Source organism: Dreissena polymorpha, chromosome 2, assembly GCF_020536995.1.
Source record: "Dreissena polymorpha isolate Duluth1 chromosome 2, UMN_Dpol_1.0, whole genome shotgun sequence".
In the NCBI taxonomy this organism is placed as follows: Eukaryota; Metazoa; Mollusca; class Bivalvia; order Myida; family Dreissenidae; genus Dreissena; species Dreissena polymorpha.
This window is the reverse complement of record NC_068356.1, coordinates 89642072-89669222: the sequence shown is the minus strand read 5'-3', so window position 1 is coordinate 89669222 and position 27151 is coordinate 89642072. Positions and strand designations below refer to the sequence as shown.

The following is a 27151-nucleotide window of genomic DNA, read 5'->3' as shown; positions in this document are numbered from 1 at the left end:
AGGTGTATTAATGCACCTTGTTTATATTTTAAAACGAAAGTACCCACCCCATTCTTGGTTCTATTTATAAAACAATCTATCGCAGTGGACGGTGTAAATTGTACTTTGTTCTGTGGTGATACGCACACAACGGGCGATTATAACACATCAATAATTTAAACTTGTAGTCCATATTTGAGAGCATTACAATTTTAGAAAATCGTCAACTTTTTAGAAAATCGTCAACGTTGGTTATTTTCTCGAAGTGGTTAAATTTCAAATTCATGAGGGAAATTACTATGCATGTGAATTCAGGAGTACTGAATGTAAGTTTACTAATATTATCTCTATTAATAAGACGATTATTACTTAAATCACGAGAATGGCGTTTCGTCGCATATTACTCTAGTTTTTAAAACACTACACACGTGTGAATTAATAATCGAGCAATGACCTTAACACATCATATAATAAAATACCATTACACATTCGCTCTCCAAGCATGGTTATGTTCTTTATCATACCGCTACATTGATATCTGTCTGATATAACGTTGGATTATATGTACTTATATCAGTTAAACAGGAAGTTGTTATATCAGTGAATGTTTGGCGGAAGGTCATATTACTCGGAATGAACCATAAAGTCATCATGTTTAGTAAAATAAAATCAGATTCAACAAAACTAACAATTTGATACCAAGATGTAATATATTTTTGACATAAAAAGCAACAACACCAGCAAAAAAACGTATTTTACAAATATTAAGCGCAAGTGCTCGTGCCTTCATTATTAACACGCCAAACGGATAAAATCATATTCATTCCCGGAAAAGAAATAATGCGTCGTAGCGATTTTTACATTATTTCTTTTAAAATGGGGACGTAGAGGTATGATAAACAGAAAAATAGGTTACTTCCTGATATTTGTGAAATATATCAGGCTCGGCGCAAATAAAATATTTTATTCTAAGCCTTGCCTGATATATTACAGCAGATCAGGCAGTAACTTGTTATTCTCTATGTACCGCCGTACGTTACTTTAGTTACTGGTAGTACTACTATCTTATAAGGAACTACATGTATACATTAATCGCATGTTCTCTGACACTGACACACGTGTGACATTCAGGTGTATAGCAAAATATAAAGTGCACATATGTTTTATACAGTCTTGTGTGAGCACAATAAATGTGTTTTTTGTTTGTGCTCCTATTTCAATGAATTAATCAATGGATTTACAATATTATACAATATCGCAAAACGAATAAGATTATGAAAATGGGTCGACAAGGGCCTTCTAATTTCCCCCATACGTGCAATAAATAAAATAGGCAGAATTATTAAAAAAACACCGTTTATCATTTAAACTATGTCTTCGTTATTTTTTGTGATCCAGGTACCTTGGTAAACATTGTCCTTTGTGGCAGCCCTGGTTCTGGAAAGTCGGATATTGCAGGATATCTCCGAACGAAGTACCATGATGCATTTCAACAGTACACCTTGATTGACAACATCGACGCCCTAAGTGCTTTGCCGAAATGGTCTTTCCTTCAACAATCATAACAAGCAAAAGGTTGCTTAATTTAAAGGAATAAAGCAGTTCAATAACAGATTGTGGATCATGTTTGTCCTGCAGAGCAGGTTGCTGTTGAGGACAAACGAGCATTCATCTCAAATAAGAGTCTCGATTGATGGGTGTTGCTATCATTAAGCTTATGTATTGACCAAATACGAGACAAATTATAAGCATCGCATGGCATTTAAACTACTTTTGAAACGCGCAGGTCACATATGGTTTTACTTTTAAACCCAAACGGTAACTTAAAAATTACTGCCTGTGAGAAAATAGAATAAAGGGTATATATAAGCATATTTATTTATTTAACTCCTTTCAAATACCGTTTATCTATTAAGATTCACTGTCTATTGATGAAAAGATTGTCTGAAATCCGAAAGGCGTGAAATGATGAAATAAAACTTAAAACAGACGTATTTCAAATAGTCTGTGATACTCACCCGAAAACATCAATCTGCAAACGGCGGAAAAAATCAGTAATGGCACAGAATGTTCATGTTGAAAATGATTTTTCATTTGTCAAAGAGTTTGATAGAACGGATCGGCGTATTCAAATTCCAATATTGAAACTGTATGAACATGAATACAAACAAGAGTGGGCAAAATTTACAAAGGTCAATAGGTTCTTTTCTCGTTTTGGCTACAAACAGTTGCTTTGTTTGCATTTCGATAACAATTTTCCATCTAAAAGAGCGGAAGAACTGTGTTTGAAAGGTGTCAAAGTTAACGGGAAAGCTTACGAATTCCTTGGTTGCAGCACGGCTGGCATTAAGCAGCGAAAATGTTTCATGTGGCAGGGAACACGAGACGAAGTCGTTTCGATACTGAAAGAATGCGGAGAGTTTGGTGAACTTAAAACGGTCTCGCAATATCTAGGAAGTATAAGTCTTTTGTTTTCGGATGTACAACTGACGCCCATCATAGTTAAGGAGAAACAGATCATTCGAGTTAGTGATATTGAACGGGATGGTTACAACTTTACCGATGGATGTGGCGCTATTGGAACTACTCTGGCCAAAGAACTTGCTGCACATATCAAGGACAAGGCACTTGATTCAGGTTATGTACCAAGCGTATTCCAGGTCAGATTCCAGGGTTATAAAGGGGTTCTTGCCATAGACCCTGCGATTGACCCCTCCTCAATTTTATTGCGTCCTTCGATGAAGAAATTTAATACCGACAGTTATCCAGAACTGTGCGCATGTGGCTACTCAAAGACGAACACATTTGGAGACCTAAACGAACAATTTATTCAACTTTTATCTGTGTTAGGTGTTCACAGCGTTGAGAAAAGGAACAAGCGTGTAATAGAGTCCAGAAACATTTATGGCGTTTGCGACCAGTCAGACACCCTTGACTATGGACAATGTTTCCTTCGAATCACCATTAACGGAAAACCGGTCACACTCTCCGGCCGAGTCGTCGTGTGTAAAAACCCGTGCTACTTGCTGGGTGATGTAAGGGTGTTAACTGCAATCAGCGATTCGTCAGTAAGCAAACTGAATCATCTTGTGGACTGCATTGTATTTCCAACAAAAGGAAAGCGTCCTCATGCTCATGAAATCGCTGGCTCGGATCTTGACGGGGATCAATTCTTTGTGGCTTGGGACCCGGACCTTATTCCTAAGACGGTCAGGGCGCCGTATTATTACCCTTCCGTTGAATGTCGAACTGAAGGAGATGTAACCCACGCAAAGGTGTGCAGCTACTTCGCCAAGCAAAATCATGAGCAGAAAAAGATGGTGAAGATTGATAGACTGTTTAAAATGTGGGCAGCCAGAAAAGGTGTAGAGTCTGTTGAATGTGAGAAGTTGGGACAGTTATTTGCAAGGGTTGTCGATGCAAGTAAAACTGAAGATGAGGTTGAAATCCCAGAGGAGCTGATTTTAGAGGAACCTGTGTGAGACATCGGTCTTTATTTTGAAAATTTCCAATAAAGGATATTTTAGCTGGTTCGAAACAATGATAAAGCAGAAATTAAGATTATGAAAATATGTAACAACATACAATTAATACAAACATTATCTTGGCATTTGATTAATTATTAGTTGTTTTATTTAGTTGAACGTTTTTTTGTGTGTTAAATATGCTCGTTATTGTATAATTTTAGCTAGCTAGTGAATTAACGAATGACATAATTTTGAGACTTATTTGACAAATAATCTAGTTATATGCACATGCGTTAAATGAGCGATTGCGATATATTTGTCATTTTCAGCGAATGAACATGCTAGTTCTTATTCAATTCTTTTTATTGTTTATTATAAACGCTTTTTGTTTTATGCCACTGTTCATTAAACCATATATAACCCATGCGGATTAAATATAATATAAGTATTATTTATTATTAATATAACCTTTGTTAATGTAATACTAGTTGACTGATGCTTGTATTGTCTGCTATTTATGTATTGAATTATTGTTAATTCACTTTTCATAAACCAACTGTCATGCATTTCGTGTCATGTTTTTTTTTCTGAACGATAATTGGCTATTTGACTAATACAGTGTGATACGATGAAACTTCCTTTCAAAAGTGCGTTTTACATTCCTTTCCGTCCTTCCGTCCTATGTATGGATAAACAAGAAATGTGTGTCAGAAACACTATGTCCCCTTCTGCGCCGCTCTGAAGCTATATATTTGACCTTTGACCTTGAAGAATGACCGTGACCTTGACCTTTCACCACTCAAAATGTGCAGCTCCATGAGATACACATGAATGCCACATATCAAGTTGCTATCTTCAATATTGCAAAAGTTATGGCAAATGTTAAAGTTTGACGCAAACACGCAAACAAACACACAAACAAACCAACAGACATGGCAAAAACAATATGTCCCCCACCACTATAGTGGTGGGGGACATAAAAATAATTTACGCAGTTACTACTTGGCTGCAATTATGTATTTACATCTCATATGGAAGCATTCAAACATATGCAGTGTTTTTAAAACTTTAAACCTTTTACTGCTTGATTTTTTTGGACAAAGCCATTTCAAAGCAACTATATATACATATATATTAACTACTAACTATTCTGCCCGGATAGTGCAGTGGTTGGTTTACGCGATTCTCACCTAGGCGACCCATGTTCAATCACCGCTTCCGCCGCATGTGAGCTTAATACGTGGTCGCAATACCGGGCAGGTGGTGTATTCCCCGGGTACTCCGGTTTCCGGCCACATCGCAAGACCACACCAACATTGAGTACATTCCAGTAAAAATCCAATAGAAGCTCTAACTAAAATTTCGTCAAGACTAGTTATCAAATTATAGCAGGAGTGTTTGGATGTTTTCCAGATGTTAAATGCATCATGCCAGTAAATGTGGTACACAAATTTAAAAAGTACCCGTGGAAGCCGTCCACTTAACAAAACTGAAACTAGCGACAGTAATCTTTAAACGTAACAAGTGAACTTCAAATGAAGGACCAGAAGACCTAGAAAGCCAGAATTCTCCAGACTATATCGGCGACCGAAACAGGCGTCGGTAGAGTGGAAGGAGGAGCACTATGTTTTTTAAATCAAGGAACTGGCGAAGCGCACTCTAATACGATGTCAGTGTGCACATTTTGCTTCAAATTCCTCAGCATGTAAGTTGTGACCATGCACAACACATCTCCACAAACTTTGTAGTTTTAAGGACGTGCTCTGGTCTTGCGGCACTATGACAAGAAAGTTGATGAAAGGTGGTAAGCAGAAAGTTTCACGATATAACACATGTGAGTAGTGTTGAAGACTGTTTGTTTTTAAATCTCTGACAAAAAGTATTTTAACCTGTAATACTATCACAGGTTTTACATCATACAATTGCGATTCGAAGTTATCAAAAGTTTATCCCCCTCCCCAAATAAAAAAAAAACAATGGTTCGTCTCTTATTTTGTGCTGGACAACCAATTGTGAATAACCAGCTCTTAAAAACCCGTATTCGTAAAACTTAAATCTTTATATGTTGATAGGACTAGTAAGGTATGTAATAAGGCGTGTAATAAACAACGGTTCAAGTCCGAATGAAAAGTGTAGTACAGACCTATTGGAAGACCTTTTAAACGAAATATTCTTCACAGTAATCCCAGGGTGCAGGATCACGTGACTTTGTTGAGTTCCCAATTAAACGTTAATGGATTTAAACACACCGGTAAGTGATGCTTTTTTTCCAAATAACTTTTTTAAACATTGTAAGCATTTCAACTAGTGCATTACATACAGTTTTATACTGCTTATAGCTATGTGAAAAAACATCAGTTTAACTTTATTTAATAAGCATATGTTCTTGTTAAAAAAATATATGTATTCATTTATATGGTTATGCTCCACGCAACGTGAAATTTTGTCACCGATTTCAGACGTATTTAATGAGTTATTCTTATACCTTAAGATATCGACACAAACTGCAAGACAAAACTGTCTTTTATGCACTTAAGATTTTGCAAATGAATTTCAATAACTATAGATATTTGCAAAAAGGATGTTCTTAACAGTGTGTTTACATTCTGTCCGACCCGAGACAAACCCCCGAGAACCCCGTTGATTCTGCACCGTGAACTAATCGAAACATGCTGTGGATCAGCAGCCGATTTATTGCAAAAATCTATATTACGGAGCATTCCGGAGATAGTCGATGTTTGATGCTCGTTACCGCGCACGATGCATTTTCTAGAAACAAACATGATGATTTTTTTCTGAAAATCGTCAGACACATTTCTCTTTTTCTGAAAATGGCCGAGAATAAGGGTTGCAGTTTTTAAGTTATTTCAGTTACTCGAAGCTCTGAATGATACCCAGTGTAAGTAAATGTTATTGTATTGATATTTTTGTTGATAATGTTTATTGTAATTGAAATCTAATACCAATATGTCACGCGTTGCTGAGCTAATTGCATAGTGATCTCGATTGATTTATCGAAATTGTGCATGCTGTACACGAACGCATTGTTTTTAACCATAAATTGACACTTTATGGAAATCGTCAGTATTTTTTCTGAAAATGAACGAGAATGAGGCTTGCAATTTTTAAGTAATTTCAGTACGCGAAGCTTTTTCAGGATACGTTGTGTGAGTGTAAGTTATTGTTTTGATATTTTGGTTGATTTTAATATTATTTTACTCCTTTCAAATAGTGTTATGTTCTTGAGCTTACTCGCTCACTCCCTCCCTCACTCACTTTCTCCCTCCCTCCCTCCCTCCCTCCCTCCCTCCCTCCCTCCCTCCCTCCCTCCCTCCCTCCCTCACTCACTCACTCACTCACTCATTCGCTCACTCACTCACTCACTCACTCACTCACTCACTCACTCACTCACAAACCATACAATGTACATTATATACGTAAAGAAACGAACGCAGATCTCTCTCTCTGAAACCGAGCAGTTACATTGGTTTTTCTGAAAATGACTAAGATTTAGAGAGACAAATGCCGATCGATGTAATGGTTTGCTTTTCGCACCTCGAAATGACTGCCTCGTAACAACTTGACACAGGTGAAAAATGCCGTTCAGTGTCAAATATACTGACCGCTTACAGCAGGTGAGAGTTTCACACAGGAGTAATAAGACTGATTTTTTTTTGCTGGGGAAATTATTAAGACTGACTGCTTTCGCCAGGTTACCGCAATACTCAGGTACTCGCCAAGTCAGACTGGACTTCATGCGTGTAAAGTCTTCAGGTGTAAACTGTGTATAATATAACGGATAAGATAGAGGAAAATTATTTTCACATAGCGCAGTTGCAAGCTCGTTGATAAATATACGCAATACTTAAAGCAAACACAAGTATACGTTTTCACGCATAAATATATTCATTATGCATGTATGCGTATATTATGGTTAATGTCACGTGCATATAATTATGGATGTATACACACAATTGTATACCTGTATGTTGATTAACATGACATCGACGTGTAATACATGTACTACTGCTACTTTTTCTACTAATATTTATAACGGCGTTTAGTGAGTAACCTATAGGTTAATGCGTGATTAAATTTCATAACTTTTCTTTTTCAAAAGCGAAACTAGTGGAAGTACGCACTGAGTTGGCGACGAAAGGAAAGTAGGCAAGTTTTAAGTGAATATTACATTATTTATAAGATAAATGTATTGTTACCTGGTGTTACATTTAGTAATGACATGTCATTTAATAAAGTATTGATGCAAAGAAACATAATTAATGCGTTTCGCATTAGTAGGCATTAAAAGCAATGCGTGCTTTAGTGAATAACTGACATGTGCTAACGCACATTCTCGAGAATATGGGGGTTGTCTCAAACTACATGTTAGCTAAACTCTAGTTCTGTAAAAATTGAAACTGTCCACGAAGTTGTCAGTTAGACAATTGAAACTTTAAACGGGATTGTTTTATTTTAACACTTTCCAATATTTTTAAAAAGGGTTGTTTAAATATTCAAACAGTATTAAGAAGTCATGTATGTTTTGTTTTGGCCTAATGATAATTACCACCTCGACAATAAGAGTTAAAAGTGATTTTTACAACTCACCAGTAGAGTATAATTTGACTGAAGAAATAGTGTATTTTGTTTTAAGAATGAAATGTTTTGCCTATATGCCTATATTAAACACAATAGTATTTTACTAAAGCTAATTTGATAATACTGTATTCTTATATAAGAATTTGGTATGTGATATACACTAGTGTAAAATAATTTGAAAATGATTATTCACATGAAACATAGCGGTCATGACGTTTATATTGAGTTTTTCTCCAGTTGGTAAGGGAATTGAATATGTAATTAACCACGTACTTTTATACCCTAGTTCGATCATTTGTAAAAGTTTATGGCATTTGAAACTTGCGTTTAATGATAGATTGATGTATTTATCGGTATTTAAGAAATACTGTATGTGTTACAGTTGTTTATCGGCCAATAAACGGTTTTGAGTCATTATGACCAGGAATGTTAATCCTAATGTTTTACAGTGTTTAAGAACGATGATATACACACTCTTTCGATTATAACAAGAGTTTGTGGTGAAATATTAATGAAAACGTTTAAACTAAACTGTGCAAAGGTTGGAACTTTATTTTGCGGTGTAGTTGAGTAGTTGGGCAATGTTACCGGTACGAGTTTATAGTTAGTTCAACAAGTGTCAAGCATGTATATATAACATACTTCACTTTGTTGTTATTTTTTCAGGACAGAATATCATGGTTAACATTATCCTCTGTGGCAGTCCTGGGTCGAGAAAGTCGGATATTGCTCGAGGACTTATATCAAAGTATAAGAATAGATTTCAAGACCACAAATTGATAGACAACATCGCTGCCAAAGAGCTTCTTCTCAATGGTATTCATGGACGGAAAGATTACAACAAAGATGACAGAAGGTTCATATCAGTTCAGGAACAGATTGTGGAACGTGCTTGCATCAAGGAAAAGAAGGTGGTGGAAAACAATAAAGAATTCATCACAGCTAACAGCATCATTGATGGGCTAGTGTTGTTGACGGCATGTTTAGAAACTTACACCGTCGTTGAAACGTTACTTGCAAAGCCTAATGTTCAAACAACGGTTGAAAGGTATAGAAACTCATTGGTGGTACTTTTAAATCCTGTGAAATGGCAGTATGACGACGGTATTTGTTTGCGATTAAAGAAAGACGACTGGCTGGTAGTCAAGGGCATATACGTTGAATTGTTTCTGAAGCAGGGAATTCCCTTTATAGATTTGAGGGAAGAGAGTCTAGATGAAATATTGTCTGAAATCAGAAAGGCGTCTTCTGGTGAAATACGGATTGATTCAGATATTGGAAGGTTATACCAAGAAAATACATTGCAAACGGACAGACCTCGAAGACAGGCATCCAGAAACTTTGATGATAACTTGACGATCCAAAATAACTTTTCATTTTTCCTGAGAGTTGACACGCATAATATGCATATTAACATTCCAACAATCAAACTGAATGACTGTGAATACAAACAAGATTGGACCAAATTTCCAGTCGATCAAACAAACAGATTCATATCTCGATTTAGCCACGAACGATTGATTTGTTTGCATTTTGACATAAAGGTTAAATCGAAAACGGCACAGGAACTTTTGATTAAAGGAGTTAAAGTAAATGGACAGAATTACGAGTTTCTTGGATGCAGTGCGAGTGGTATTAAAGAGCGGAAATGCTATATGTGGAAAGGGACTCAATTCGAAGTTAAAGATATTCTGAAACAGTGTGGAGATTTTAACGAAATTAAAACTGTTTCTAAGTATTTAGCGCGTATAAGTCTTTTGTTTTCCACGGTTCAGTTTACATCTATCGAAATCAATGATCATCGTATAATAATGGACAGAGATATTGAGCATGCTGGTTATGTCTTCTCAGACGGATGTGGATCGATTGGTAGAACGCTAGCCAAAGAGCTTGTGACACAGCTTAGAGATAAGCCATTGGACTCAAACTATGTTCCAAGTGTTTTCCAGGTCAGATTTCAAGGTTACAAAGGGGTTCTGGCCATCGATCCTTCCATAGACGCTGACTCAATTTTAGTGCGCCCTTCAATGAAGAAATTTGACACTAATATGTTTCCAAAATTGGGTGTTTGTGGATTTTCAAAACCATACACTTTTGGACACCTAAACAAGCAATTCATTCAACTGTTGTCGTCTTTGGGTGTTCCTGATTGTGTATTTGAATCGAAACAACGTGAATATCTTGATGATTTGAAAAATATATTTTACGACCCCGAAAAGGCGATACGCATTCTGCAGTGGCAAAACATGTTTGAAATAGCACAGGAGATATTACAAGCGAATGGTAATCAAAGTGTCTGGGAACAAGCAAATGTAACGAAAACTCTCAGAAACCTGCAAACACGACTTCTGACTAAAGTTGAAAAGTTGAATATAATTGTACCAGAATCCAGAAACCTATATGGCGTTTGCGACCAGTCAGGAACACTTGCCTACGGACAATGTTTCCTTCGAGTAACAATAGGTGGTAAACCTGTGACAATATCCGGCCAAGTTGTTGTTTGTAAAAATCCGTGTTACTTACGGGGTGATGTTAGGGTGTTAACAGCAGTCAGTTACCTTAATTCGCAAATTTCGGCGGCGAGAAATCTGGACCATCTAGTTGATTGCATTGTATTTCCAACGGAAGGTATACGCCCTCATGCAGACGAAATCGCTGGTTCAGATCTTGACGGCGATCAGTTCTTCGTGGCATGGGACCCGGAAATTATTCCTGAGGAAGTTAGGCCACCGTATGATTATCCATCTGTTGAAAGGCGGCCTGAAGGAACTATTACACCTGAAAAGATCTACAGTTACTTTACCAAGCAAAATGAGGTCCAAAAAATGATGGGACGAGTTGATAAACTGTTTAACATGTGGGCCGACAGAAATGGCGTTGGTTCAGTTGAATGCGAACGCTTGGGACAGTTGTTCTCAAGAGTTGTCGATGCAAGTAAAACAGGCGATTTAGTTGAAATACCAAAAGCGCTGTGCACAGTGGAACCAGTGTCAGAAATAGATGCTGCGAAGACTTACGTCTGGGTAAGGATGAAACTATCTGCATCTGCGCTAAAGGACGAGTTCAAATCACGGACAATTACAGAGCCCAATCTAAATATGGAAAACATTTCGGATGAATTTATATACGACATGGCGTATCAAGCTCAAGGAAATATTACCGAATGCGACAAATTTACCTTTTTGTTTAGGTATTTAACTTCAACGACACAATTACCCGATGAGATTATTGAATGCTTTTTAGATTTGTACGGAAATTCCATTAATTTTTCACTATTCACTACCGCTGAGAAACAAATAGCTATTGAGTCGGGAATACCAGTGCAAATTGTTATGAACGCCCTTAACCGATCTTGTATTTTACGTCATGAAGAATTAAAGTTCTTTGAAATGGATCGTCCGTCCAATGCTTGGCATTTCATAGCTTATTTAGACGCTGTTGATTTTCGATGGGAATATATTAAATACACGCTTACAACAAACGAAAAATCACTTATTGTATTTCGTTTACAAGATGATGTCATCTTCGAACTTCAAGTGATTGGTAAATTGGTGGAGAACAAAGAACCGGAGAAACTGAATGGGGGAAACATATCCGCAGTGTTGTACTCAAGACATTTCGGTTACAAGCGAAAATACATTTTGGGAAATGAATACTGGTTGGATTTTTCCGGCCACACGTTGCAACTGTACCGGGATCAAGATCGAACAAAAACGTTTATTTGGCTACAGGGCGTTACTAACTTGTTTGTGAGCGAAGATGAACGTACGCTCAATAATAAGTCATCGCCTTCACATCCCACCAGTAGAAGTCGTGCACAAATTCAAAACAAGGTACGCAACGCCATAAGTGTTGATCTACAACGGTTTGACAGACGAATATTCAATTCAGCCAGAAAACATCCCAAGGTTAACAAAATGGAATGGGTTGAAATAGAAATATACGCTCAAACCGAAGCGAACGAGTGTCCGTATTTGGATGTTTATCAAGTAAATGATCTGCTTCCTGTCAAAGAAGAAGACGAACCTGAGACCATGTCGGCTCGTGAAGATGACGATACAATTTATCTTTTATTTAAAGAACATATGCATGCAGGCGAGGATTGCACTTCGGAAAATATGTTCGTTCGACTTTCAGAAGCTGCTTCAAAGGGCGATTTCTTTTGTTTTCTTGAAACATTGAAAGCTGCCCCGAAGTACCAATCCTCTGAAGTGGTACATGCTTTCAGTAGTCTGCTACAAAACGTGCTGCAGATCATAGCTCCAGTAACTTTGACTGAGGATTTCAGTGTGTGTTTGGCCGAAATTTTTGATCACATAAAGGACATACTATTTCTGAATGAACCACACGTAGTGCTGATTATATTTGCAAGTTTATGTCGCTTGGGTTTTGACCCCAAAGTTATGGTGTCCGTCTTTGATTGTTGCATCAGTCCTTGTACGTTACAGGACTTCTTAACTGTTGTTGAGAAATGGGAATGCTTTTACTTTTTAGATCATCAGCTCTCGGTTGCTTTTCTTGAACACCTGGTGCTGTGCATTAATATGGATTGTGAAAATAAAGTCAGTTTTGAGCGTGACGTGCATGATTATATCGTTCGATTTGGTCAATTGCATGTTATTCATTTGCTTGGGGAGATTCATGCATGTAGAGAGCTGTTTAAAGAAGAAGATTCATCGTCCAATCAAAGTTGCATACGGAATTTAAAATTTGACCGAACGGCTGATTCAGAGGATGGAGTCCTTTCAATGTACCGAACGGGCGCGTTAGATTCAACAACTCGTATAACAAGAGGGCAGTTTGTTGCCATCATGCGACAATCGTACGATAAAGACCCTGAAAAAAGACGAGTGTGCTGCTTAGCGCAGGTCATTAGTATTTGTGTTGCACCTTTAACACTTACTCTGAAAATCGAAGGGAGTATACCTCACGTTGTCACTCGGTCCATGCAAAATAATGAAGTGCGTTTCTGGCGGGTTGAGCTCATTGGAAACATTGTCACATATTTACGCGTTGTGACGTCTATGAAAAGTCTTATCGGAGGCAGTGATTCCCTACCCGAGGTCTTTAAGTGTATAACAAGTCCAGCAGGCTTTGAGACGACTCCAAGCATAGCGGGTGTTCCGATAAGTGCTCCGATAGAGTTTGCGGTAGATGTAAGACAAATATTACCATCAGGTCACGAAACAACTATATATTCCCGAACTCCAAGTACACCTAGTGTTTCTATAGAAACTGAATTGAATGTTAGTCAGACATATGCCGTAAATCAGGCTTTATTGAATCCAGTAACCCTTATCCAAGGTCCGCCGGGGACTGGAAAGACTAAAGTCGCATGTCACATTGTTAAAGAAGTCTTAAAGAAAGGAGGAATAAAACCGATTCTTGTTGTGGCTGAAACCAATGTTGCCGTTGATAACATAACACGGCGATTACAAAACGAAGTTTTTCTTGTTCGGATAGGACCTGCGGAGGGCATATCATGTGATCTGTATGACCTTTCATTAGAAGGACAGGTTAAACGTATTGCTGAACGCGAAGCGAAGAAAGATGTCATTCGGGATGCAGAAGGATTATTTCATAGAAATACTAGACTTATCAATTTAGTTTTGTCTAAAGCTGATGTTATACTCACCACATGTGCAGGCGCTGGGGACAAGTGTCTTGAGAATATGAATTTCTCGTTCGTATTAGTAGACGAAGCAACGCAAACACTCGAAACAACAATTCTTTGTTGCTTATCTCGAGGTATGAAACAAATGGTAATGATTGGTGATCCTGTTCAACTTGGTCCGACTATAGTTGGTACTGGATATTACTCAAGTCCCAACCTATATACTTTGAATGACTTGAAACGCACCTTGTTCCATAGGCTTTATGAATGTCGTTTAGCTCCAATCTGTTTCTTGGATACGCAGTACCGTATGCACTCTGAAATAGCACGATTTCCTGCGTCGGAGTTTTACGGCAACAAACTTAAAACACCCGAAACTGTAAATAAGCGAACGGCAATAGTTTTCCAATGGCCCAAATCTAACACACCTCTGTGCTTTGTAAATGTTAATGGAATTGAGAAACGAAGTGGAACATCGTATTGCAACATGGCGGAAGCACAAACTGTGTCAACAATTGTCGACATGTTTTTGAATGACGTTGATGAAGAAAAGGATAGGGAAAAGAGAATCGGTATTGAACAAATTGGTGTAATAACACTTTATAGGGGACAAGTAGTGGCTTTGAAAAATGCTGTTAGGAAAGGCGTGATGATAAGTACCGTCGACGGGTTCCAAGGCCAAGAGAAGGATCTAATCGTCGTAAGTACGGTTCTGAATAATGACAATGGACATATTGGGTTTGCTGGAGACCCAAACCGGATTAACGTTTTGCTGACAAGGGCAAAGCGTGCACTTGTCATTGTGGGTAGTAAGAAAACACTAAACAATTCTGCGCTTTGGTCTAAGTGGATTGACCAAGCACCCGTTTTTTATTTGAAAGCCTGTTAGTAGGAAACCAATTTGACTTGTTTTTACAACTGCATAATTACAGAAATTCAAGAACTATAGAAAATGATATAAATAATTTAATGGTGTTATGTAGTTTTTCGTAGTGCTATTTCCATGGGTTAGTGTTGTCGTTTTATACGTGCCGTTTTCAAATGAATTGTAAATAGATAGTTTTATATATATGTTTTTTGCACTCTTAATCATTGTTATGTATAATCTTTATTTACGAGGCAATTTCCCGTGTACAATCTATAAAAATGATTATTGATGTAGTGTACATGCGCGCGCTGATACTTTCTCAGTATGTGTGATGTGAATATGTATTATCCACTAGCTTCATGACTATGTACTCCAGGTCATTTATTAGCAAGTATTTAAAGTCTTCATAAACGACTGATTTGTTCAGTAAATGTTATAAATTAAATTTCCTCAATTTGTTGCGCATATTCGAATATCATTAAAATGTTATTTTTGATCTTTATACGGTGATTAACGTATAATGTGTTATGTTTGCTAAATAATGGATGGTCATTATTCGTGTAATTGTACTCACAGAACAGAATACTTACCTTTTCAATATGGAAATTATGTTTATAGAATGTATTTTTTTGTGTTCGGAAATTGAGGAAATTGTATGGATTAAAAGTATTTTTTGTTTATTTTTACAGGAATATGTTAAAAACTTAAACGTGATGTTTCGGCATCAAGGAAGTGTTACGGGAAGGAATATTATTATTATTACTATTATTATTATTATTATTATTATTATATTATTATTATTATTATTATTATTATTATTATGAATGTTCAATATTTAATTTCTAAATTGTACAAGTTAGCTAGGTGCATGTTTTATTGTTGTGAAGTGTTGATTATATCTTCAGAATATATATTCGTTTATATATGGATAAACTATGGTATATGATTGTTATGATTTCTTTTAACAGTGACGTTAAATTATTAAAAGCACAGAGAGTTTAACAATCTTACGCACATGCTCGAATGAATTTCGGAACGTTTATAATTCTTATCCTAAATTTTCTTATCGATTTATATAACATTTTTTTTTATTAACAAACAAAAATGTGTGAAGTTTAATTGATATAATTAATATACATGAAATAAACACCGTCCTGATTAATTGAATTACTCTTGTTAATGGTCTCGATTACAAGAGTTGTATTTTTTATATTTGCATCAATATTTAGTTTTCGTGTAACAGATGTTGGTATTCTATTTATGTGTATTATGTAAATGTTGTCTATATAATAATACGTGGCCCAGTTGCTATTATTTACGTAATATGTTGATAAAGATACCGTACATATATCGTGCATATGTTAATATCTGGTCTAGGTCTGTCAAATACAGTGTAAACCTTACATTTACAGCAAACATATGTGTAATCAACAGAATACCAGTGATATTGAGCTAAACTACATATACGTCATTATGCTTTACCTTATACCTATTAAACTTGATAATTATTGATAGATCGTCGGCTCAACCCCCTTGACCAATGAATTTCCAGTCTTAAGTCCCAATATTGCTTTTCGACGTTTACAATATGATTTTAAAGTGTGTTAATTAAATTGATGCCTTAAAGCTACTCTTAAAATTGTCAGATACTAAATATAAATGCATTTAGCAGAAAAATTGTTTCAGATCTTTGAAAAGTTATGTTAATTAATTTAACATTGAAGATGATTTATCAAATTTAATGATTGTGTTTGGTGTTGATGAAAACTGACTGTTCGCGATCAAATTTAATGATTTTGTTTGATTTTGATGAAAACTGACTGTTCGCGTAAATTTTGACGCACTGACAAAATATTGATATATTTTATGATTTGTATAACTTCGATAGTTTTTCATTTAAATTAATAAGTGTAAGACGGTTTTTAACATAGTGCTTGTTTCAATGACAAAATGTATAAATGTATTATATTTACGTAGTAACTTTGTGTTGTTGTTGTATTTTCATGAGCTGTTGTGTATAAAAACATTTATAAAAACATATATCTATCAAAAGATCTACCCGGTATTATTGATACATCTTTAATCAATCGAGTGGGCTTTGTGAAGCCGTATCTCACGAGGAACGCAGCTTTGATTGCGATGCATGTAACACAACGTCGTATCTCACGAGAGGCGCAGCTTTGATTGCGTTGTATGTAACACAACGTCGTATCTCACGTGGGGCGCAGCTTTGATTGTGATGCATGTTACACAACGTCGTATCACGAGAGGCGCAGCTTTGATTGCGATGCATGTAACACAACGTCGTATCTCACGTGGGGCGCAGCTTTGATTGTGATGCATGTAACACAACGTCGTATCTCACGTGGGGCGCAGCTTTGATTGTGATGCATGTAATACAACGTCGTGTCTCACGAGGGGCGCAGCTTTGCTTGCGATGCATGTTACACAACCAACAATACTCATACACGTTGTCGGATCACCACACACATTTATTGTGCACATTTTTTAGCATATTGTTACTTAAATTCCAAAACATTTTTATAATTATTTAATGTCAAGTCAATTGATGTTAAGCAAATTTGCCGAAGCCTGACGCATATTTGTTCTAATATGAAAAGTAGACGGCTACTTGCATAATACGGATACAGATTGTAGTTCAAGTTCCCATGTTAATTTAATAGTCTGTTTCATGTCGCGCGTTGCCATTAAGAACCCATGATACTATTATTAGTATTGCCCATTTGTTTTTTATTTGATTGCAACTACAATACTAACACAAAGGACACACGACAATGAAACTTGCTACAGTAACTATTGGGGTGGGGGTATTGTTTACAATGGTTTGTTACGCATGATGTCAAAAGAACAACAGCAACACCATTACAAAAGACACTGGCTTTGATTCCATAACGGTAAACATATAATTATTACAGTGTTCGCGAAATCCCAAAATTCACGGCGATCATTTGACGCAGGGCCTAGAAAAAGTATGCGTCTCGAACGATTTTGATTTAGTCCCATTAAATTAAATTGGATCCAGTTACAATCAAATAGTCTTTTTGCATAAAGTTAAACACTTCCTAACTCACTTATTAACTTACTATCATCAAATAAAAGCTATACACAACAATAACCTAGTTATGAAATTCAAATCAACAACTACAGTTTTTCGATTCCATTATACATATTTAAGGAAAGACATAATTGTAAATTCATTGTTTTGTTAAAAGAAGAGATACATGTTGTATTATTAGAACATTACAATACCCACGTGATCAACCACGTGTTAAGGATTCCCGCTTTATCCCGCTCCGGTGATAAGCCCTGTGCATTAGCTATCTAGTAGCGCAACTGTATAGACGCTCATATGCTACTGTAAATATGTAACAATAAAATCGTAGAATAGAAGCTCGTGTATCTTGTGATATTGCCTTCACATTAGTGTTGACACTCACATAAAAAATACACAATATACAACATGGTGTCAGAATAACGGACTTAACGTTCACATAAACTGATATCAACTGGATTTCGTTCACGACGCGCGGGATACTAAACAGTGACAATGAATATGTCAGGAATTACACCGCCCAGCATGGACTGGGAGAGTTCAAATCTACCTGAAGCATGGGAAAAGTTCAAGCGTCACACCGAACTTGTGTTCAAAGGACCATTAAAGGACAAAAAAGACGAAGAAAGAATCGCCTACGTTCTTCTATGGATTGGCGACAAAGGGCGAGACGTATATCAAACTTGGCAGCTCTCCGACGAGGAAAACAAAAGTCTAGAGGCACACTACAAGAGATTTCAAACGTACGTGCAGCCGAAACTCAACTCTGTCTTCGCCAGATTTCGTTTTTACAATGAAGTCCAAGGGGCAGACTCAATCGACAAGTTCATCACCCGACTCCGCCTTAGAGCGCAAGATTGTAAATTTAAAGACAATGGCATCCAAGACGAGATGATCCGGGACAGACTAGTGATCGGTACCAACAACACACGAATTCGTGAAAAACTGATCAACGAGGGTGACAAATTGACTCTCGATAAGGCAATTCAGATTGCTCAAAGTTTCGAATACTGCCAACATCAAATGGCATCAATGAACATTGTTTCCAATCAAACCGGTGCAACGTCAATGACGGCAACACCAGTGGACGCTATCGCCTCCAAGCGGAAATCAGGACCGAAACGACGCCAGGCAACGCATAAGCAGTACCCACAACAACAACAACAGCAACACCGTGGACAGCAACCCTGTGACAACTGCGGCAACAACCATGGGCCAAACAAACAATCCTGTCCTGCCTTCGGAAAGCAGTGCAGAAAGTGCCACAAACTCAACCATTTTGCCTTTAAGTGTAGACAACAACGGAGTGCGCACAAGTCAGTGCATGACATTGACAATAGTGTTATGGAAGGTGCCTGTGGACACAGTGACAGTGGTTCCGGCGACACCTTAGAGTACTTCGTTGACGTGGTAAGTGCACATTCTTCACAATCTCCAGACCGTGCATTTGTACAAATTTCAATTGGGCCAAATATGACTCCGGTCAATTTCAAAATTGATACAGAAAGTGAGTGCAATATAATCCCTCACGATACATATCGCAATCTTAAGCTGAGCAGCCCATTGGAACCCCCCGACAGTAAACTCACCTCATACTCAGGTGACCTAATTAAGGTTATAGGTAAAGTACGTCTCCCCTGCTCCCACTTATCAGACAAAATAGACGCATTATTCTATGTAGTCGGAAACAAAGCCCCTCCACTACTTGGCCTCAAATCTTCACTTGATCTTAAATTGATCAAATTGACATATTCAGTTGAAAACTCCCCAAAAGAGCAGACGCCTCTTACCAAGGACACTGTGATGTCCGAATTCAAAACGCTATTCAGCGGTGTAGGGGAAATCCCAGGTTATGCCAAATTGCATTTGAAAGAAGATGCAGTCCCCGTCGTGAACCCCCCGCGCAAAGTCCCAGAAGCCCTAAAATCTAGGTTTAAGGCTGAGCTTGATCGAATGGTTTCCGATGGAATCATCACAAAGGTCACCGAACCAACCGCGTGGGTTAACAGTACAGTTCTTATAGAGAAACCTAAGACAGGCAAACTCAGGGTATGCATAGACCCAATAGCTTTGAATGACGCTATTTGCAGGCCCCATTACCCAATGCCGACGTTAGAAGACGTTACGAATGACTTATCCGGAGCTACGCACTTTAGCATCCTTGATATCACACATGCCTATTGGAGTGTGAAACTTGACCACGAGTCGTCCCTACTGACGTGTTTTTCGACACCGTTCGGAAGGTACCGATACCTACGACTACCGTTCGGAATTAGTTCCTCGGGTGACATTTTCATGCAGAAATGCAATGAAATTTTTGAAAATTCACCAGGAGTCCATTGTATTGTCGACGACATTCTTATAAGTGGCAGGTCAAGGGCGGAGCATGATCAAAACTTGCGAAACGCGCTAAAACTAGCTCAAAACAAGGGTGTCCGTTTTAACCCGAACAAATGTATTATAAGTGCGACTGAAGTGCCATTCTTTGGTCATGTTGTTTCAAGTCAAGGTCTGAAACCCGACAGTAGCAAACAAAACGCAATTACGGATCTTAAAGCCCCCCAAACTCGAGCCGAGTTAGAGACTTTTCTAGGCATGGTCAACTACCTGGCAAAATTCGCGCCAAATCTCGCAGAGATTACAGCCCCCCTTAGGAGCCTCTTGCAAAAGGAGGTAGAATTCCTCTGGGATGACCCTCAATCGCGCGCTTTCGAAAAAGTCAAGGCCGTGATTACGAATGCACCAGTTCTAGGTTACTTTGACCCCAAGGAGCCCCTTGTGCTTGAATGCGACGCCTCTCAAAACGGGTTAGGTTGCTCCCTGTGGCAGAAAGGTAGGCCAATTGCGTATGCTTCAAAAAGCTTGACCGCAAGTGAGAAGCTGTATGCAAACATTGAGCGCGAACTACTTGCAATTGTGTTTGGTTGCAAGCGATTCCACCAACTGACGTACGGACGACACGTGACTGTTCACAGTGATCACAAACCGATTTCGTCAATCATAAAAAAACCTCTATCGGCAGCGCCTCCGAGGCTGCAGAGACTACTTCTGTCATTACAGAAATACGACATCACTGTGGAGCATGTGCGTGGTAAAGACATACCCGTCTCAGACTATCTGTCAAGACACTCAGTTAATGACACGTACCCAACTCTAATTGACGGATTGGACACACACGTTCATTCGGTTAGAAAGCAACTGCTGGTGACTGACAGACGTTTAGAAATAATCAGACAGGCAATTCGTGACGACAGTCAGATGCAACTTCTAAAGCAGACGATACTCGATGGCTGGCCAGAATCTCGGTCAAATTGTAACCCCGTGATTACGGAATTCTTCAATCATAGGGATGAGCTGTCTTATGAGGATGACCTAATTTTCATAGGTCAAACACTCCTTATTCCGAGATCTCTGCAGCCCGACATGATCAAACAGGTACACATAGGTCATTTAGGCGTGACAAAGACCCTGCAGCGGGCCAAAGACTGTATGTTTTGGCCTGGCATGCAAAAGCAAATCTCAGAGCACATTTTACAATGCCCAATTTGTCTCACTCACAGAGACTCGAATGCTAACGAGCCAATGATTACATCAGAATTCCCAGACAGGCCTTATCAAGTTTTGTCAACAGACCTGTTTCATTTTGACAATAGGAATTACCTACTGACAGTGGACCATTATTCGAATTTCTTTGAGATTGACTATCTACCGGACACAAAGTCGTACACAGTAATTCGAAAATTGCAGACACATTTTGCTCGCAACGGAATTTGCGACGTGCTGCATAGTGACAATGGACCTCAGTTCTCTAGCACTGAGTTTGCTGACTTTGCAAAATCGTGGCATTTCACACACGCCACATCATCGCCGTTACACTCGCAAGGAAACTGTTTAGCCGAGCGAAGTGTGGGCATCGCCAAAAAACTTATGAAAAAGGCTAGGGATAGCAATCAGAACATCTATGTCGTACTATTAGAGTACCGAAACACACCACTCAACAGTGGCTACAGCCCTGCACAGCTGTTACTCAATCGCAGAACTAAGTCAGTATTACCGATTACAAACAAAGCGCTGTGCCCCCAGGTTATCAATGCCCGCAAGGTCAAACATTGTTCAAAATACACTCAAGCGAGAAGCAAGCATAACTACGATAAGTCGGTCAAATCCCTTCCGCCTCTAAATGTAAATGACCCTGTTAGGATACAGATGGGTAAAATTTGGGTTCCGGGAAAAGTGATACAAAAGCACTGTCCAAGGTCTTACACCGTACAGACGCGAGAAGGAGTAGTGTATCGCAGAAATCGCATTGCGTTACACAAAACTAATGAAAATGTTTCAGACATATCTGTACCCGACTACAACATCCTTGCAAATACCCCTAAGGAACCCCAATCAGCTGCTTCAGCCAAGACTGCCCAGGTCATACCTTTAGACAATTCTTATGCAACACGGTCTGGGAGAGTAGTTAAGAAGAATGCGCGCTTCTACGGAGCGGAGTATGACAACCGTTGATTTTATAATCATTCAATACGCAGACAACTTCATGTTCTATAATTATGCATAAACTTTAATCTTGTATATTTTGATTTATGCATAGCACACAGAGTCAATACAAACAAACTCGTTACATAGAGTACTTAATTTGTGTTCTATAATCATGCATGAATTTTAAACCTTATTATATTTTGATTTAAACATGCAGTTCAATTTTCTTTTATTCATGAAGAGGGAAATGTTGTATTATTAGAACATTACAATACCCACGTGATCAACCACGTGTTAAGGATTCCCGCTTTATCCCGCTCCGGTGATAAGCCCTGTGCATTAGCTATCTAGTAGCGCAACTGTATAGACGCTCATATGCTACTGTAAATATGTAACAATAAAATCGTAGAATAGAAGCTCGTGTATCTTGTGATATTGCCTTCACATTAGTGTTGACACTCACATAAAAAATACACAATATACAACAATACAGACATAATCAACAGTTTAACTGGACACTGATATCTATATTATTACATGTATGTTTAATCTGTTATTTGTCCAATATTAATGAATTTACATACTATACAAATCTAAGTTTACAATACCTTCACACAAAATACAATTGTATCGCTACACGATTATATAGGAACGTTTTATGTAAAAAATGGTATTTTTCAATTGAAAACAAAATGTTTTTTCCCAAATAATCCTAATAATAATTGAGATGTTATTGAAACAGACGACTTGGATTCCTGTCATACTCAAATAAATCGAAATCGTCCTGAAATATTGCACTGACTTTATACAAGTCCTCGAGATTTACGGATTTGTAGGTTTCACGAAAAAGCCTTTTCTTTAATTGATTGCGTTCGGAACTGTCTGACTTTTTTCTAGCATCCATAACAATTTGTAAAAATTCTGGATATGTCATAGACGACAAACGCTTTTCGTCAAGAAGCAGTTTTGTGTTACCAATCAAACCCCGAAACTGTAGTTTTGTCCATACCCTTTCTAGGGCCGTTTTCTTTGACATGCAACGTGTAACGTCGTTATTGAATTCAGGACTGAATGGTTGAAAAGCAGTGTCTTTAATTGCATCATCTACATAGATGTTGGATCCGTTTACAATCATTAACTCAGCGATTTTTGGCATGTTCAATTGCTTGACCAATTCCAATGAGTCTTCAGCAAAGGATTCCATTTTCCCAACAAAATCGTATTCAATTTTACACGGTTTGCACAGGATTGTATATTTCTCAAAATGATAATCTTTTACACCAAGCTTTTGTCTGCTGGGCGCTCGTTCATAACGAGGCATCACTTTTGCTACATACTTAATAAATTCTTCGAAGGTCAGATCATGTCCACAATTTAAACTATGTATTGATGCGTTACTTCGAACTTTTTTAATTGCTGGTATGCCGATACGTTTCCAGTAAATCGAGTTGGGTGCGTGAATCTTATCGATATATGTAGAAAGTAACCGTTGATACGGATCTCGAACAAACACGAACTTTTGAGATGCTTGTGAATTGGTAATGATTGCTCCCCGATGCGCATTGTATGTCTGTAAGAAACTTATGTCATATGGATTTGTTATATTCGAATACAACTCGAGGTTTTTAATCATAAAAACACGTTTGAGGAAAGTGGTTCCAACTTTCCATAAAGGACAGTAGTCCACACGTGGTTCCGATGACGTGTATAACAGTGAAACGTGAACGTCAGTGACGTTGAAGTTGTGTCCCTTTTGTATGCACCTTTGTCGAACCATTTGGGCTAAAGCATAACCGTTAGATCCGGTAGTACGTCTTTTCATTCCCTTTGAAGCCGCCTTAAGAAAAAGAGTCGTTAAATTTAAATGAAATTGTGAACGTTTTATGATTATAAAGACTGAAAGAATGCATCTAAAATAATGTGATTTAAACTTATTGTTTGTGCAGTCATTGTGCGCACCTAAAAGAAATATTTTCGAAAATCTTCAACAATAAAAACTATTCTAAAGTTGGTGATGTTTATGTGATAAGGTATTTTAGAAGAAAAAAACTTTATAAATAACGCTTACGGCTTTTGGAAAGTTGGATGTCCATTCATTATCTGAAACAATGAAAACAACACTAAACTATTATAATAAAGCTTCACGTATTCAATCGTGTACACATACTTCACAACAGAAAACAGAAAGCTTTTTTGTTCTTAGAAAAATGAACGGTTACCAAATGGTTTGTTTTACGTGGTACACGAACAGAGTACACCATGATAAGTGTTCAAACCTTGCCCGTAGAAAGTATTCAAGAATGCCAGCAAACAAGCAAATATTGCTGCTCCAAGAACCATTCTCTTGTGATGACGGCGATAAAGTCGAAACATTATTTGAAAAGTCTAATCGTGATGCATCGGTTATCTACGTAATCATCCGAAAAGTAAACCAATATCGTGAAACATCGACTATTTCCCACGTTAGATAGATTTACGCAATAAATTGATAAATTTGAATGATCCAGACGGTAGATAAACATAAACATCAACATTGAAATCCAATCCACGTCGAGCCATTTGGCATTTGGTAACTACACAAGGCACATATTTCGAATGCCAATATCAACTGATGTCCGTTTGCCTGCAGTTCGGTCACTAATAAGCAATTAAACAATGAAGCTCCATTCACCTCTCATTTAGCTATAAGATTAGATATTGCCCCAATGCAATTGTAAAACTCGTGTAATTAGCGCACGTATTCATATATGATGCTGCCAGGTTTTCGCCTCATCACAGTGGATGTATCTGAACACGCTCTTGGTCCTGATGAATAGATACAATCTCCATGCAGAGTTGTTGTTCACTGCTCCAGGCGTCGTGTAAGTGATTGAAATAGTTAATGTGTCCGTTCTGCGGTGAATTGCTTACATGTTCAGGTAAACAAAGCACAGTTATGTAGTGTATAATTTTTAAATAATCAGCGTCAAAACGTTTTCTGTGATTTATTGAATTATTAACTTTATCTTCATAGGAATCCCTACAACGTAGTAACTGTTCAAAGTCAACGTTCCGAATGAAAAAGTTCTAAAATCGGTCCCCATACGTTTGCTGATAAGAATCAACGATGTATGAGAAGCGAAGATTACAAGACACATGTTCCTTGTATTAACTTCAAAAGGTTAAATGAGGGGTCCTTCAGAGCTGTATATTTCACGTAAGTTGCATTATATTTTGTAAAGGTACACACACTATTTCTCTATTGCAATATTTACTTGGTATTGGGTTTTATTGTTGTGTGTGATGCAACACAGTTTTCCAGATTTAAGGCTTAGCGAATGGCATTGTTTAATAATACTATTCTGGTAAAAGTTGCAATATGCAAAGTATTTCTGACCATATCACTAGAAGCAGCCTAGGGTGGCTCTATGCCTAATATAATATATTCATCAACTGGATTCTTCAACTAAAATGACGTCATACTGATTTGGTCATGTTGCATTTCATTAAAAACATTTAATGCTAGATACTGCTTGTTTATGAAACAGGTATTAACGTATGATGTGAAATTCATATTCATGACGCAAGTTGGTTAACAAAATTGCAAGCATTCAAGAATCATTTGTTATGCTTAAAATATTGCAAACACTGCAATTTGCCAGAAACTCTATCAGGGGATATATTTTTTTCTGATCGACTATTTTAAATCAAAACATCAACCATAAAGCAGCAATGATTAAAACTGGGATAACCGACGTTCAACAGTTCATAAAATAATTTGTGTGTTTAAAGGGATCTTTTCACGTTTTGTTACATTGACAAAATTGAAAAAAATTATTTAATATTCGCAAATGTTCGTTTTAGTTATGATATTTATGAGGAAACAGTAATACTGAACATTTACCATGCTCTAATATAGCCATTATATGCATCTTTTGACGATTAAAAAAAACTGAAAATTATAAAGCGTTGACACGCGGAACGATTCAATAATTTGGAGAGTTCTGTTGTTGTCGTTTAATTTTGTGAAACTACAAGGATTGCTTATATAAAGTATAAAATACGTCTGTGGTAATACCTGGCAAGATGGCCGAGTGGTATAATTGGTTTTTACTCCAGAACTCCAGGGGTCACTGGTTCGAGCCTTGCTGAGGGTTACCTTTTTTCTTTTTTTAATTTTATTCTTGATTTTTTACTGGAGCTGTTTAGATCCAATGTTTACATTTGTCAATATAAAGCATTTAATGGCACACTTCAAAACATGCCAAAATCTGTGAAAAGGCCCCTTTAAATCCAAGATAATTTAATCGCAAAACATACAGGTGAAGTGATAAATATTTGGACAAGTACAGTTATTATTTGTCCAACATGTAACATTGAATAAATCAGTTGTATGACCTTATAATTTACAAATAATAAAAAATATAGCAGTGAAATACTTGTTTCAATTGTTTCATTGAGATTTCTTAAATTTCTAATATTGAACTAAACTAAATTTAAAACTGTGTAAATCTTTGTAACGTTAATCAAATATTTAATACACTATGTTTATACTATTAACTCAGTGACACGGTTCATGCACGCTACTTCTATAATTATACGTAATGGCGGATTGAAATACAGTGTTCATACAATCCGCTTTAGGATATATCGACATATAGGACTATCACACCAGAACAATGTACCTAGTACAAACACCTCGTCACACGCTATAAGGTCAAGGTCATCGTGAAAGTACGTTATAATCCGTAAAGTTATGGATGTAAAGAAAACTGATGTTTGTTCCCGGCCCATGACTTTACGTGGCGTGATTCAAATAATAACAAATGATTATCAAATAAACACGACATGTATAATGGCAATTTTTATTTCCTATTGAACATACGTGTTTACATACGTGTATACATGGGCGTGTGTGTATTATTGTTAACATACATTTGAAGCAAAATGTCTGATTTGTATTGCATTATTAAAGTATTTATTGCTAAGTGGTATTTATTATGTTAACAATTTGTTTCAACATAATTTTCAACGGTATATAAACAACTGTAAATATTTAATTATTCTAGTATTCGATACATTTATTA

At 37.2% G+C, this 27151-nt stretch overlaps 3 protein-coding genes across 9 annotated transcripts in view; 1 reads left to right on the top strand and 2 right to left on the bottom strand.

The window, feature by feature from the left end:
• The window catches only part of LOC127868006 (meiotic recombination protein DMC1/LIM15 homolog), a 35078-nt gene extending 34564 nt beyond the window's left edge, over window positions 1-514 (bottom strand). The window contains exon 1 of the mRNA XM_052409561.1: window positions 465-514. Coding sequence (XP_052265521.1) covers window positions 465-501 — 37 coding nt within the window. The 5' untranslated portion in view covers window positions 502-514. The remainder of the gene's footprint in view (window positions 1-464) is intronic.
• LOC127868002 (uncharacterized) lies at window positions 157-16565 on the top strand. 6 transcript variants are annotated; one of them, XM_052409552.1, is made up of 3 exons: window positions 6278-6345; window positions 7567-7613; window positions 8712-16565. In XM_052409552.1, exon 3 carries the CDS (start codon window positions 8723-8725, stop codon window positions 14546-14548), a length of 5826 nt encoding a protein of 1941 aa, XP_052265512.1. In that variant the 5' UTR covers window positions 6278-6345; window positions 7567-7613; window positions 8712-8722; the 3' UTR covers window positions 14549-16565. The 6 variants fall into 6 exon arrangements, with proteins under 6 accessions (XP_052265516.1, XP_052265514.1, XP_052265515.1 ...); XM_052409551.1 differs by lacking the exon at window positions 6278-6345 and adding an exon at window positions 6550-6619; XM_052409556.1 differs by lacking the exons at window positions 6278-6345; window positions 7567-7613; window positions 8712-16565 and adding exons at window positions 157-305; window positions 1378-4080.
• Window positions 16566-22611: 6046 nt separating this feature from the next.
• Window positions 22612-25174, bottom strand: LOC127868005 (carbohydrate sulfotransferase 9-like). Of its 2 annotated transcripts, none has more exons than XM_052409560.1 (3): window positions 24757-25174; window positions 24154-24185; window positions 22612-23922 (listed from the first exon to the last, which is right to left on the bottom strand). In XM_052409560.1, the coding sequence occupies exons 1-3, from the start codon at window positions 24761-24763 to the stop codon at window positions 22816-22818; spliced, it is 1146 nt and encodes a 381-aa protein (XP_052265520.1). In that variant the 5' UTR covers window positions 24764-25174; the 3' UTR covers window positions 22612-22815. The 2 variants fall into 2 exon arrangements, with proteins under 2 accessions (XP_052265520.1, XP_052265519.1); XM_052409559.1 differs by having other exon boundaries at window positions 24362-25172.
• Between the last annotated feature and the right edge of the window lie 1977 nt (window positions 25175-27151).